The sequence below is a fragment of the Heterocephalus glaber genome, unplaced genomic scaffold (genome assembly GCF_053883595.1).
Source record: "Heterocephalus glaber isolate CG9 unplaced genomic scaffold, H.glaber_assembly_v1.0 deba00000546, whole genome shotgun sequence".
Classification (NCBI taxonomy): Eukaryota; Metazoa; Chordata; class Mammalia; order Rodentia; family Bathyergidae; genus Heterocephalus; species Heterocephalus glaber.
The window spans coordinates 35,413,431-35,428,667 of NW_028258147.1; the positions used below are offsets into that span (position 1 = coordinate 35,413,431).

General features: G+C 38.9%; 1 protein-coding gene across 6 annotated transcripts in view; it reads right to left on the reverse strand.

The window, feature by feature from the left end:
• Window positions 1–15,237, reverse strand: part of Cdk14 (cyclin dependent kinase 14) — a 617,491-nt gene that overhangs the window by 462,072 nt on the left and 140,182 nt on the right. For 5 of the 6 annotated variants that reach the window (XM_021242623.2, XM_087204728.1, XM_013078752.3 and 2 more), the window contains one exon: window positions 1,073–1,318. The exons of the other annotated variant lie outside the window; for it this stretch is intronic. In XM_021242623.2, coding sequence (XP_021098282.1) covers window positions 1,073–1,318 — 246 coding nt within the window. The remainder of the gene's footprint in view (window positions 1–1,072; window positions 1,319–15,237) is intronic. 6 annotated transcript variants of the gene reach the window in all.

Below are 15,237 nucleotides of genomic sequence, written 5' to 3' on the forward strand. Positions count from 1 at the left end.
TTATCTTTTAAACACTACATGTATATGTCAAAACATTCATAAAGTATAGGTTAAATCTGAAAATTACTTAATTTCAAAAGATCACTGGATTTTTTTACAATGTTAAGTGCAGACTAGTCTTACAAATGAGTTCCAGTCAAAATATTACACGCAAAGACTAACAATCACCTTGGAATTTCACACTTCTTTTATCAACTGAATGTTTGTGTTCCCCAATGAAACAGTATTTGGGAATGGGGTCTTTGGGCAGTAAGGTCGGAAAGCTGGAGCCCTCATTAACAAAGTTAGTGCTCTTATACTAAGATACTAAGAGATATGAGAGGTGATTCATTGCCACCACCACTTCCCCCCCAACACAGATGCACAGTGAAGAAACACAGAGAAGATGACCATTTGCAAACCTGAAAGAATGTCCTTAGCACTTACCATGCTTTTGCTAGAGCACTGATCTGGACTTCCCAGGCAGAGAATTATGAGAAATAGATTTCTGTTGTTTAAATCACCTAGTCTATGATATTCTGCTACAGCAGCCTAAACTAAAACAACCCCCTCGGTCAAAAGACAATAATTGCCTTGATTTGGAGTTCAGTAAATTTCATAATGATGAATAAAATTTCTCTTTGAAGATCAACTTCAATGTCTAGCTCTTAAGTTATAAAATATTTCTAATGAAAACAAACTGGAACATAACGTGAACAAATTTTGACATTTCTTCTGAAATGAAATTCTTTGTGAATTTGCTGTTTTCAAAACTATTGTCACTTCACACAAAGAAAGTAAAATTCAAGAACCTCTCCAAGAGTCTGAAAGCTAAGGATTTTTAATTACAAATTCCTCTGACTACAAACTACTTTAAAAAGGGGTTTTTCCAAAAATAAGTTGAATCATTTCATTCATTTGCTTGCTGGGTACTAATGGGTAAAGAGTCCTCTCTTCTAAAACATTAAACCATGCTTGGAGAAAATGCATAAAAATTCACTGATGAACTGCCATCCTTCAGCACAGTGTGATGCTACAATTAGCAGGATATTCCTTCGGTTTACTCAGTGATAAATGGGAAGACTGCACTTACCGAGCTAGGGCTAGAGTGCCGCCTAACTTTAGGGGACTCTTTGCCAGCTGAGGAGGTCTTAAAGTTAATACAAGCATTGTTCTCAGAATGCACCCTCTTTACTTGATTACTTGGTTTCTCAAACGGATCAAAAGTGCTCTGTGTCCTCTGGACTCTGACTTTTTTATCCTCAGGAATTGTGTCCAGGTGCTTGATCACTGAGTCCATTCCCTGGCAGTTCCGTGTAGACATCTTTGTGACACATATCTGGGGGGAAAAAATTAAATTCAGAACTCTCCACTGAAACTTTCACATCACTAAACATGTTGATTTCTTATTTTAGAAAGTGTGCCAATTTTAATTTTAGGAAATACCCGAAAAGCCCATATTCGAAAAAGCTAGACCAGCTTCAATTACAGCATGAAAGTCCTCATAATCATTCTGCTTCTACACAATTACAACTTACATTTTAAAAGCTCTCCTTAAAATAAGAACCTTACAGTGTAGGCCACTAGTTCCCAATTATTCTTGAACTTCGTATCTTTTATCACCTGATTGTAAGTGGATATTTCCAAATCATTAAGAAGGTATACAATTTGACTTAATTTCAGAAAAGATAAAAAACAGTCAGATGACCACTTAAACTGATGGGTCATCACAGAAGCAGTTAACACAGGCTAGAGGAAAAAAGGCATCATGTTGGTTAAAAGTTTTATGTTGGAATACGTTTAAAATCTGACCCCATCTCTAAATTGGTACAGAGCTAAAGAACTGAGGACAATTCTGGATTTTTTTTCCTTTTTAATTCCAAAGCTAATAGGTAAAAAGGAACAATATCAATGAAAAACACCAAGAATATTCATTATAAAGTGTTTACATTACTCCACTAAACCTCTACTTCATTCCCAATATCTTCATTCTCTTCTTTCTAAGCCTACTCTATTTTCATTCTACTTTAGTTTTTGAGCTTTGCTCTGTTTTCCACTTCATGCTCTAATCTTTTCACTCTATCCTCTGGAGACTTTGGTGTCTACACTGAGAAAATGGTCTCTAGCTTGTCTGTAAAGCTAGGTGTTACGGTATGAATTTTAAATATCTCCTAAAGGATCATGTGCTAAAGGTCTGGTTGCAAGCTCATGGCACATTGGGGATAATGGAACCCTTAGGAGATGAAGACTAATGGAAAAGAGGTCACTGGGAGCGTGCCCTGGAAGGCCTACTGGAGCCCTAAGCCCTACCTCTTTCTCTCTGTGCTTCTCAACTACCATGAGGGAGGCAGCTTTGCTCTATCATGTGCTCCCCACCATGATGCCTTGCCCAAAAGCAACAAGGCCCAAAGCAACAACGCCAAATGACCATGGACTAAAACCTTGGAAACTGTGAACTTAAATAAACCTTTCCCACTCTGAAGTTTCTGAACAGGTATTTTGTCAACAGTACAGAAAGCTAGCATACCAGGTAACTTTATTTTCTATCTAAAGAAAAAATAACTCTAAATGAAATTGCTTTTTAGGATATTTTTCTTCACATGAAAAGTTTCCACATCCTTGTATGCTATCAGGTAAGGAAAAGTAGAGGATATTTAAGAAAAGCTCATATTGTTATAGAAAAAAAAGTAATTTTTGGAATGATATGTATAGGTTGATTCCATATGGGCAATAAACGTACACACACACACACGTGAGACAGACATAAATACAGGTACAGATATAGACAGCAATATCTGTGCATATGTGCATGCATGTGTGTAGAAGCACAGTGCAAAGTACTGAAGGAAATATACCACACTTAACTTCAGTACCTCCACACATGTAGAACTGTTACACAGATAATGGTTAAGATTAGTAATATTTTTACATTCCTGTATTATTTGAATTATATATCAGTTTATGTTATTTTTAAAACATTAACATAAAAAGGTATATATAATTAAATTAAGCTCTTTATTTTTGGAAGCAAAAGACAATTCTACAATTAAATATTAAGCATCAACTCTGTCCCAAGACAGTGTCTCTACTACTAAGTACAGGTTAAATTCTAATTAAGTCAAATGAGGATATATCTGAGCTAAGGTTTTAGAGAGAAAATATTTAAATTTCAAAGCCTAAAGTATTTCCAACTGAATATTCCTAAGCATTTCACATTTATCATTTTTGCCATCTAGTAGCAAGTGACAAATTACAAATAAAAATAATATAAATCAAACTTCTCAGAAACAATAAACTTAAGAAAACAGGCCTATAGTAGTGATTTTACTTGCTACACTTACAAATATATATCCTGCTAGTCACCTCCTAGTTCATATGTTAATTTAAAACGCACCCTCCAGAACACATGAGACTCCCTACCTTCTTAGTGCTTCTATGCAGCAAGGAGCACTGCCTACATGACTACACCATTTTCCCACAGTGCCCTGCTTGCTCAGTACCTGGCCCACAATAAAGTTCTGTAAGCTTTTTTAATTAATAAAGCAGATTCAGGAAGATTCATTCAAATAAATAATCTCTGTCCTTTCTTACTAAAAGAACTGAAACTCTGAGACATTATTCAAAAGCTATCATCATAGTGTTATCAACAAGATTTAATGGCAAGCTCAGGCCGGGGATTTAGCTCGGTGGTTCCGCTGCCTGCCTTGCAAGCGCAAGGACCCAAGTTCAATCCCCAGTACCAAAACAAACAAAAAAAAAACAGCCAGCACATTAATGGCAAGTTCATTATGATACCCAGAATTCTAAAATGACACCCAATATTCCTTGCCTTTGAATAACTCCCACCCTTCAGAATGGGATTACCGTGAGATACCTTATGATTTTGCTATGTTATATATTACTGGCGTGGGCCTGGTATAACTTGGTGAGTTGTTTAAAATTCGAGCATTTTCTCCAACCCGTAGCAGAAGAGAAGGTCAGAGGTGTGCTGTGGACAACCTGGAATAAGGCAAAAACTCATGGTATGAATCATCTACAGGGCACTACATGGCAGACATTGGTCTCTGCCTCACAACTAGCAGGAAAATGGGGACTGCTAAAGAAGAAAATTATTTCTGCTCACAACCAGTGACCTGTAAAAAGGTCATGAGTTACAGGTGATAACCACAACCCAGGATAACACCCTGATTTCAGCCCAAAAAGATGTGGGCAAAAAAACAGCTACTCCATGCTCAGACTTCTAAACCACTAAGCTGTGATATAATAAGCCAGTGTGTTTGTGGCATGGTGCTATACATCAATAAAAAACTAATACATTCACTTTACTTATATTTGCTTGAAGCACTTAGATAGTTGATTTCACACTGCTGCAGATACACACTGTATCAGATCCAGGAGAAAATTATCAACGATTCTCATGATTAATACCAACATATAACCATGTACTTAAGAGTTTGCTGCACAACCTAATTCCATCAGTTTATAAAGCTCACAAACAAGTTCTCCACATGAAGTTTGTACACAATTTATGCCAGTCACCACTGCAGCCAGGTTTGTGTGAATAATACAGGTATCAGTGCTGCTGTGTGTGCATCTTCATCCAGGAAACTAATCTATACTCGAGTTTTCCACATAGTGCAAAGAGTAACTGTTCTGGAAAAGGTTCAAGCTTCCAGTATTTGGGACAAACTACTTAAATGTGATCTGGCCATCTCTGTTAACTATAAGTACAAGAGAAAGCAGAACCCGGACCTCGTTAATGATCTAGGGAATCAGTCTTGGGGATCTCCCAAACCTGTCTGGCCATTCACCTTGCAGACCCTAAACAAACAAGAGGAAGTTTGACCTGAAGAATGACTCAGGCAAGTGAAGTAAGAATAGAGCTCATACCCTGCTGAAAGATGAAATTTCTGGCAATTCTTTGAATGAAATTATTGAAATGCACATGACGAGAAGACTAAGAAGCCTGGATTCAGTGGTACAAAAGAGCACTGGAAGATAGATTACACACTGGTGCCATCATCCAATACCCAAGACCTCACGTGAATCCTTCTATCAACCTGTCATAAGCTAAATAAACTCTTCCCTGACCCAAAGAGAATCATCTTTCTTCCCACAATAAAGTGCATATGGTCAGTCCACTGGAAAGTGCTGGTAAAAGATATAACCTTACATAGAAGAAACCTTAGGGACAGATACATGGTATGTCAAAATGGAACAAAATTAGTAGGAACCCCTAAACCTCAAATAAGTAGATTCTCCCAATCCACAAACAAATATGAACCCTTTTATCTGTTACTAATTTTCATATGCATCTCTAGTACCCAGATTTAGGCCTTGCTGTAATTCTCCACTGAGAAAAAAGAGGAATCCTTGTAAGGCAATGGATTCTTGCTCACAGGGCAGGAAGTACAAAAAGAGCTGGGAAATATCCAGCTTTTATCAGAAAAGTAGGATATTTTCAAGGATATTTCAGAATATTTCAAGGACTTTCAGAAAAGTGGGATATTTCAAGAATGCTAGCAGAACAAAGGAATCTGCTTAAAATGGCTCCCACTGGCCAAACTATATAGGGGGCTACAGAGTAAAGTTGACCCAACAGAGGTTGAGAACTCTTTGTGAAATCGGTTGCCTCTCCTTTGATGGTGGTGGCCAGCCAAAGGGTCCAGAGACAGGAAGACAACTGGGTGTGTACAACTGGTGGTGACCAGAGACAGAGGATGACTAGGGCACCCAGACCAATTTTTTTACATCGATTTATGGCTGAATATACTACAGACCTGACCTGCTGGGCTAAAGCCCTGTTCAAAGCTTATTGTAAGACACTTGTGGCACAAGTTGAGCAAAAGGAAATATATACATACATATTTCCAAAAGGAAATATATACATACATATATATATATATATATATATATATATATATATATATATATATATAGGCTCTTCCAGTAGCCTCAAGAGACACAGAGGGGACAACAAAGACTTAGAGGTGGCCACAAAAATACACATTAACCACAACAGGGAAGCAAAGTGGGAGGCCAACCAGAAGCTCAAAAAAAAACCAAATAGATATGTTGACAAGAGCACTCATGTGAAAAGAGAGATTACTAAGGGGCGGGGTACAAACATGGGGAAAACAGGAGCCAGACAGAGTCAAAAATCTACCAGTTGACCAAAGCTAGATTGGGATCAAAATGCATGATGCAAAAAGTATGGATACTAGAAAAAACAATGTCCAGAAAACGATGCGAGAGATGATAAAAATTCCAAAACTAGGAGGCTGCCTACAAAAAGTTATTGCCCCCGGAAAGAAAAAACAGATGTTGGCCTCATTAGACTGGCAAAAAACTAAAGGTTACAGGGAATAGGCAAGACCAGGCTCTATCTCCCTAGGCCCCCAGGAGCCCATGATCACAATAAAAATGGGAGACCAACTGATGGATTTTAGGGTAGATAATGGAGCCAAACATTCAGGGGTGACACAACCCATTGGGCCATTATCCAAGAGAAATGTGACTATTGTAGGAGCCACGGGGTTTCCAGAGAAGAGGCCATTTTGCCATCCTAAAAGATAAGTTACAGGGGGTGGTCAAAAGTCCAACATGAGTTCCTGTATCTTCCAAACTGCCCAGAGTTCCCTTGTTAGAGAGAGAGACTTGCTCCAAAAGCTGCATGCTCAAATTACCTTTAGGCCAAAAGGGGATATGACTTTGAGCCTGGCTCAATCAAAACCCACGGTGTTAACCCTTACTGTCCCACAGGCAGAGGAATGTAAACTTTATTTAGATAAGCCACCACAACCAGGAACAAATCAACTATACAGATGGCACATAAGATTCTCAGGGTATGGGCTAAAGATAATCCACCTGGTTCTAGCTATACCTCAAACACTGGTGACTGTGAAACTAAAACCAGGGACAATTCCAGTTCTGCCATACCCGCTCTGTAGGGAAGCCATTCAGGGTATTCAAAGACATTTACAACGGCTCTTAAGATCATGGAATCTTGGCTAGATGCCAGTCATCCTGGAACATTCCACTCCTACCTGTACATAAGCCAGGGACAAATAAATACAGACAAGTACAGGACTTGCACACTGTAAATCAGCCCACTGAGACTATTCACCCATAGGTGTCAAATCAATACATACTAATGGGACTTAGTCCAGTAATTGCTGCCTCATTTACCTGCTTAGATTTAAAGGATGGCTTTTTCTGTTTGCATGTTGCCCCAGTCAGCCAGCCCATCTTTGCATTTCAATGGGAGGATCCTGTCACAGGCACAAAAGAACAATTAACCTCGACGAGGCTTCTCCAGGGGTTGAAAAACTCTCCTACAATCTTTGGAGAGGCACTAGTTACCAAACTGAAAGCTTTTCATGCCAGGATGACTGCACCCTGCTGCAGTATGTAGATGACCTCCTTACAGCAGCCCCAACTCAAGGAGACTGTTATTAGGGAACCAAGCACCTCCTTCATTTGCCTTGGAAGGTAGAATATAATAAGGTATCCAAGAAAAAGGCGCAAATTTGCCAACAAGAGGTCAAATATTTAGGTTTCATAGTGACTCAGGGGGAACACCAACTAGGCACAGAACAAAAATAGGCTGCCTGTGCCCTCCCAACCCCAACCAGAGAGTTTCTGGGGCCAACAAGATTCTGCCATATCTAGATCCCAAATTTCTTACTTATGGCTAAGGCCCTATATAAAGCTATAAAGTAGGGCAAAAGGGAGCCCCTCCTCTGGGAAGCTGACCAGGAGAAAACATTTTAACAAATCAAAGAAGCTTTGACCCAGGCCCCAGCCTTAGGATTGCCAGACATAACCAAGCTTTTCTTCCTATATGTCCATGAGTTGGAGGGAATGGCCATAGGAGTCTTTTTTTTTTCTTCATTAAGTTTATTGGTACATTTTAGGTACACAATATGATGACACACATCATTGGGAATTTGTACCTTTACATGATATATCTTGGTTCTTATTTTTCCCCCATTCCCCTGCCCTCCCTTCAACCCTCCACCCTTCCCTATTTACAAAGACTTTGTTTCCATTTTTTCCTTTTCTCATATTTTTTTCTCTTCCTTTCTTTCCTTTCCTCTACCCCTCCCACTTCCCCTTCCCCTTTGGACCTTTTCTTCCTATTTCACATTATCAATTATACATTTTGATCCTTATTTACACTTTCAGTTTCTTACACCAGAGAAACTATTCAGTATTTACACATTTGTGTCCTATTGTCCATAGGAGTCTTAACTCAAGTCTTAGGATCATGACATTGCCCAGTGTCATACTTGTCAAAACAGCTATACTCTATGGCCCTAGGATGGCCTCCATGATGCAGGACACTTGCTGCCACTGCCCTGCTAATGCAGGAAGCTGACAAGCTGATTTTGGGACAACTGACCATTTGAGTACCACACTCAATCATAACCTTGATGGACCAGAGAGGACAATATTGATTATCAAACCCAAAAATGACCTGATATCAAGGGTTTCTATGTAAAAATAGCTTGCTCCCAGTCCAATCAGGAGCCCCCCTTCATGACTATATGAAAGTTGTGGATGAAACAGTCACAAGCTGAGGAGATCTCACACATCACCCTCTCAGAGACCCAGATGTTGCATATTTCACAGATAAAAATAATTCTGTGCTGAAAGGGATCCAACAGGCAAGATATACAGTGGTGACATTGGACTCTATGGTAGAGTCCCAGCCTCTCCCCACCAGAACCTCAGCCCAAAAAGCAGAGCTAATAGCTTTGACAAAGGCTCTCTTACTAACGACAAAAAGCTAATAGCTAGACTGATTCCAAATATGCCTCTGCAACATTACATGTACATGGAGTCCTATATAAGAAAAGAAGACTCTCTACTGCTAGAGAAAAAATAATAAAGCACAAAGAAAATAATTTTATAGCTGCTAGATACAATATGGGCCCCAGAAAAAAATGGCTGTTATACACTACAGAGGGCACCAATGGACTAGAACATTAGAAGCCAGGGGAAACCAAAAAGACAGAAAAACAAAGCAGGCTAACCTAACCTAAAAGAGGGGCCCTGGCCATGCCCTTCATCCTCCTCTCCCTCAGACTATGAGCTACTCTTCAAATGAAAGAGCTTGATTTGCCCAAGAAGCTGGAGATTATGTAAAGGGGGGAACAAAAAAAGTTCGCTGATGAGAGGCTGGCCACCCCCAAAGTGTTGGGCCCCAGGTTTGTAAAACAATTTCATCAAGGGTCTCATATGAGAAAAACAGCACTACAGACATTTCTAAGCCATCATCTCTAAGTGCCACAGCTCACTGCCATCACCTAAGCTATATGTAAACAATATACTCAAAACAACCCAAGACAAGGGCCCACTTGGCCCCTGGGTATTCAAGAAATGGGTGTTATCCTTGGTGAAAATTTGGTTGTAGACTTCACTGAACTGCTTCAGACAGAAGGCTATCAATATATGTTGGTGCTTTTCTACACCTATTAAGGGTGGGCTGAGGCTCTTTCCATCCAAACAGAAAAGGCACAAGAGGTGACCATAGTACTGTTAAGAGACATCATCCCAAGATTTAGACTGCCTTTGACCTTGCAGTCAAACAATGGACCAGCTGAGATAATCCAGGGACTCACATGGATGTTAAAAGTAAAATAAAAACTACACACAGCCTACTGGCTACAGAACCCAGAAGAAAATAGAATACATGAACTGGACACTCAAACAATTGTTGAAAAAATATTGCCAAGAAACCCACCTGAAATGGGATCAAGTCTTCCCCATGGTCCTCCTCCAAGTCAGGTGTACCCCCACAAAAAAAACTGGGTATTGCCCTCATGAGATTTTGCTTGGCCAGCCACCCCCAATTATAAGTCAAATTAAAGGTAATATTTATGAGCAAGAAAAACTGAAACTAAGAAAACAGACACAGGCTTTCACGCACAACATCCATAACTGGGTACAAGAGAGACTGCCCATAAGCCTACCAGACCCAATATAGCCATTTAAACCCAGGAACATTTTTGGAGGCAAGAAATGAAATCCAACTCTGGGGCTCACAGAAATGGGTCTCATACTGTAATCCTGTCCACCCCCACTACTGTTAAAAAGTTGCAGAACTTGTACCACAGTCAGCTAAAGCCAACAGCCCAAGACAAGCAGACCAGCCTGCATGATCCAGACCACCCAAACCAGATGATCCTGCTACCACCAGAAACAACAGCCCAGCCCTAGTCATCCAGGAAGCTGACCAGTCCATGCATGGCTCAAGTTTGCAGATCCACATAGAGTCACAACAACAACATAAGTCTCTTATCCTCTTTGTTATAATTCTCCCTTGCCTCTTAGCCCTACTAGTCAGAAACATTCAGTCAGCCATAAAAACTCCGATAGACAGACATGCCACCACTCAACTTACAACCGTAACCAAGTACCAATCTCTGCTCAATAGGAAACCATCCCCTTGTGACAAAAAATTAATTATAATGATGATGATGATGCTATTAAAACTTGTTATCAAAAGCATCAAAGGGGAGAATGAAGAAGGACTTAAAGAAAAAACAAGTTTTTCCCAGCCTTGGATAGTCCTTCCCCCACTTGGACCACCACCTCTCCTCTGTCTCCTGTAGTGTAACTCCCTATTCTGGTACATATAAAATTGACAACTATGTCCTATAAACAAAGTTTATGTCAATCTGTTCTTATATGATTCATAGATTCATAAGGCTCTGTCTTGTTTCAAGGCAAAGTTACAAAACTGTCTGCCCTTGTCCTGTTTCTATAAGGTCACTTGATGTCACTAAAAAGACCATACCCCTTCAACCAAATGTATAAAAACTGAAACTTCTCTTTGTTCAAAGCTTGCCTTTGAACATTAGTCATTGAGCAGGTGTTCACCTAAAATAAAGTCCTCTTGTAATCTCTCCTCTCTTGGATTTTTGCAACAGAAAAGTCTAATAAAGGGGTTTTTTTTACTAACTTAAGAAAAATAAGAGGTTTTGATAGGTTAGAAGTGGTCTTCTCACGTCATGGGAACAGAAAAAACATACTGGATACCTCTGCCCACGGCCCATCCCAGTAAACAGCTGCTACAGGCCCCATGTGAAAATAAGACATTCCAACATTAACGTTAACTACATGTTTTTTCTACGACTGTAGGTTTTCACTCATACTTAATTCCATTTAGAAATTAAAGTGACAAAAATCATACAAGCAAGGATGTCTTATGGTGCTTGAAAACATATTTTTAAAAAAAAGACTCATCACAAATACCAAAATAACCTTCTGTACTTAGAATTTCAATCTAGATGCAATATGAACCACACATAATAGCTATTCATCTCATCAGTTTGGTCCATTCATTGTTCTGGTTGCTCATTTGCTCATTTGTTGGTAGATCTAAACTCAGTAAAAACTGTTAGAAATTGAAACAGCACCAGAGACTCCAAAAGTCACAGTTTGACCTACAAGTTTACCTTAGGGCCATGTAAAACCCATACCACTATCTACTTAAGTCACAGCAGTGGATGTAAAAGAGCACAACTTAATTCAGTTAAGGTCGCATTCACTTCAAGGGAACTCATTGGGCCTGAAAATTATCCCTTTGAATCAACCATTTTCTGATGATTGGCATTTTTCTAGGTTCAGAGTGTGATCTTACCTCCTTCTTCACTCCACACTCTTAGCCAAAGGTACAAAATGGAAAAGAACTGATTCAAAAGACTCCAAGCTGACCCACCACAAATATGTATGATGCATCTGATGTTCATGAAAGAAATACATAGCACAAGTGCAACGCAAAACTGTGAAGTAAGCTAAATCTTGACAACCTCTTAACATTTGTCTTTTTCTTCTCGCCCATTACCTCATGAAAAATTAAGGGTTTGCTCAATAACTTCTCTCAAAATCTCCTCCCAGTAGAAAATCATCATCATTTATAAGTTTTTGAGTACTTAAATCTGAGTCTTACCTATCCCAGAATTATTTGACCTTTAAGGATTACAGAACAAGAAAACTTCCTCCCCTGTAAAGTAAGAGCTTCCATCCATCATCCAGGGATAGACAGACATGGTATTTGTTTTAGGGGCAGAAGGGGAAAGAAAGAATTTCTGATTCCACTGGAATCATATCAATGATGGCTGCCTTCACCATGACTTCCACCTGCAAGACCTAAAGTATGTTGGCCTCTTTCTGACTGTAGGTTGTGGTCTCTGCTTACTTCAATAATGCCTCTGTGTGTGTGTGTGTGTGTGTGTGTGTGTGTGTGTGTGTGTGTCCCTGCATCCCTGTGTATGTATGTGGGTATAGATGGCAGCAGGAAGGGACACAAGGGACAAGATGCAAGTTGTGTTATTTATATACATATAGAAGGCTGGATGGATGAGTGTTTTTGCTTAGAGCTGTATTCTATTAGAACCAAGCTCTTGTCCAAAATCACCTTCAGGACACTAATTGATTTGCATAAATCAGAACTACGTCACTCAGATTCTCCAGGTCTCAGTCCTCTCATCTGAGGTGGGCAGCTCTTTCAATCTTCCACAGCTCGAAGGTGTCACTACGAATGTTGGGTGGCACCGAACATCTGGTAAGTGGTTGTAAGTAGGTCAACTACACAAGGTCAGGCACATAAATTCATTTATTTGTGCCTCCTTTTACATATCACTTTCCCTTAGATTTCAGGATTTAGAAAGGGTGAAGACAGGCACACACCACACATACTTCTCTTGACATTTCTAGTCTCCTTGAACTTTTCTTAACTGTGAAATCTTGGCATTGTCTTTCAAGGATGGCATCCTGGGCATCTTTGTGAGGAATTACTTGTGTGCAGTGCTGTGGAGAAATATATACTGTAGAGCATTTGGCAGCCCTGGTTCTGCTATTAAGTGTGAGCCATGCCCCTCCATAATCGCCACTGCAACAATCAAAACTGCCTTCACTACAAACTACATTGGATTTAGATAGTACCTCTTAATCTGTCATTTAAGTATATGTTGTCATATATTTTCATATAAGCTACTGTGAAATTTTCTTTCATATATTTGGTTTGTTATGTTAAAAGTGGCAGTTTCTGGGTGTAGTGGCACATACTTATAATCCCAGGACTCAGAAAGCTGAAGCAGGAGGATCACTCTGAGTTCAAGGCCAATCTGAACAACATAGTGAGTTCAAGCCCAGCCTGAACTACATAGCATGATGCTGCCTCAAACAAACAAAAAAAAAGTGGCAGTAAGTCTATCTTTGCTTTGCACTCTTTTTCATTTTCCATGACCATACTATAAACATCTGGAGCACTGTGTAAACCAGATTTTCGGTTTCTTTAGTGACCCCAGGGCACATGATGATAATATTAAGTTTATATTTAGTCAATGATGGTTCATTTTCCATACTAAAAGCCTTCTCTTTTAACTACAAACAGTCCCTCCAAAAAAAAAAAATCAGTCCTAAGAAGCTACATTGAAATAAAGCATCTTCCGAGTTGAGATATTATCCAGTCAATGAAATGCTTTCACCAGCTCTTCCCACTCACTAGCATTCAATGTCTAATACTATTACTTTTGTTCTAAAAGGCTTATTTCTCTACTGACCAGTTTCTTTGCGGTCTGACCTAATTTCACTTCAATCTGGACCCATCAACTAATGGACACAGTCAAATGGAAAAATTTGAGGACACTGGATTCTTTTATGCGCTTCAACAACCATAGTTATGTTACAACCCTTACTGAGCTTCAACGTGTACTATCATTGGATAACTGCTTTGCTAATCCCATCAAGAAATATTTAGGTGGCCTTCCTACCAGCCTAAGCTTTGATAAACATTCCTAAAATTACTGACTGCTTTCTCATCTGTTACAATACATACTTCAGGGGTGGGGATGTAGCTCAGTGGCACCGCACCTGCCTGGCAAGCGCAAGATCCTGGGTTCAATCCCTGGTACCAAAGAAAACAAAACAATACATACTTGAAAGTAGATATATAAGATACAGTCTTGCTTTCAGGTTCTTAAAGACATATGCATCTATTTACTGCCTTGTCTAGATTTTTAATTTTGTCCAATAATAATGATAAATGTTGTAATCCAAGGTTTAATTAACTCTCAGAGCAGGGCAGAAGCACCATCTCCATTATTAGTTGAGGCCTATACAGTATTTTAGTATCTCTGTATACATATACAAATATATAGTATTTTTAGCATATAAAGTATATATAGTATATAATATTAGTATTAGTATATACTATATACTATAGTACTATATAGTATTTTTAGTATCTTTGCAGGGTAGGGATTTCATCTGGCATATTCTCTATGCCCCTGCTGCTTGCAGGCTCAGAGCTCTGACATCACTTGGGATGCCAGGCCCACTACAGTCCTACTGAGTGAGAAAATGAATTTCAACAAGACCTCCAGTTGATTTGTTCACACTTTAAAGTTTGAGGGATGGTACTCTAAACCATGTAATGATACACTTTTTGATATAGTCAAATAAAGGATTAAAATTCTGAGAGAAGTCAACTCCTATTGAGGCAAAATTTGACTCAGTCTCTTGACACAATAGGAATGATAATCATGTCACTATTTTGGGGGCACCACTGTTTTGCTCAATCTTCCCACAAGATATCATGGTAATTTCAGATAATCCTTTCATAAAATTTTGAACTCTGAGATAAGATGTTCTAATACTATATACCTAGTAGATACACAAATACAAAAAGCAATAGGACAACAGTGAGTAGAGAAAGAAGAAAACATAGGATTATAACAGCATAACTGACATAATTTCCTGCACAGAAATTATGGAATCATAATATTTTAACAGAAAAGCACTGTGTTGCCATTGGACACCATATCTGTAAAAAAAATTTTTTACAATCCACAAAATTCTTTTCAGAAATAAATCCAGAACCTTGTTTTACTTTTGACTTACCAAGGTTTATTTGATAATTTTGAAGGGGAAAAAGAAAAAAGCTTAGAAGGAAGTCGTTCCTGGAATCATGAAAGAAATTTTAAAAGAAAATTACATTTGTGAAGAGCACCATATAAGCTAAAACGTATCCTCCCTTGATGGTAGGTATCCTTTGCCTGTTTGGCAGAACTGAACATTTCATGATTTGGACAAAGCATATGAATTCCCATTCCTATTCTGTAGAAGACTGGACAAGACATTTGTTAGACACTGTTTCCACTAAAAACTTATTAACTATCCCAAAAGGTCAGGGGATAAAAAAGGATGTATGTAAAATCTCTGGTTTTCATTTGATATCCACAATTA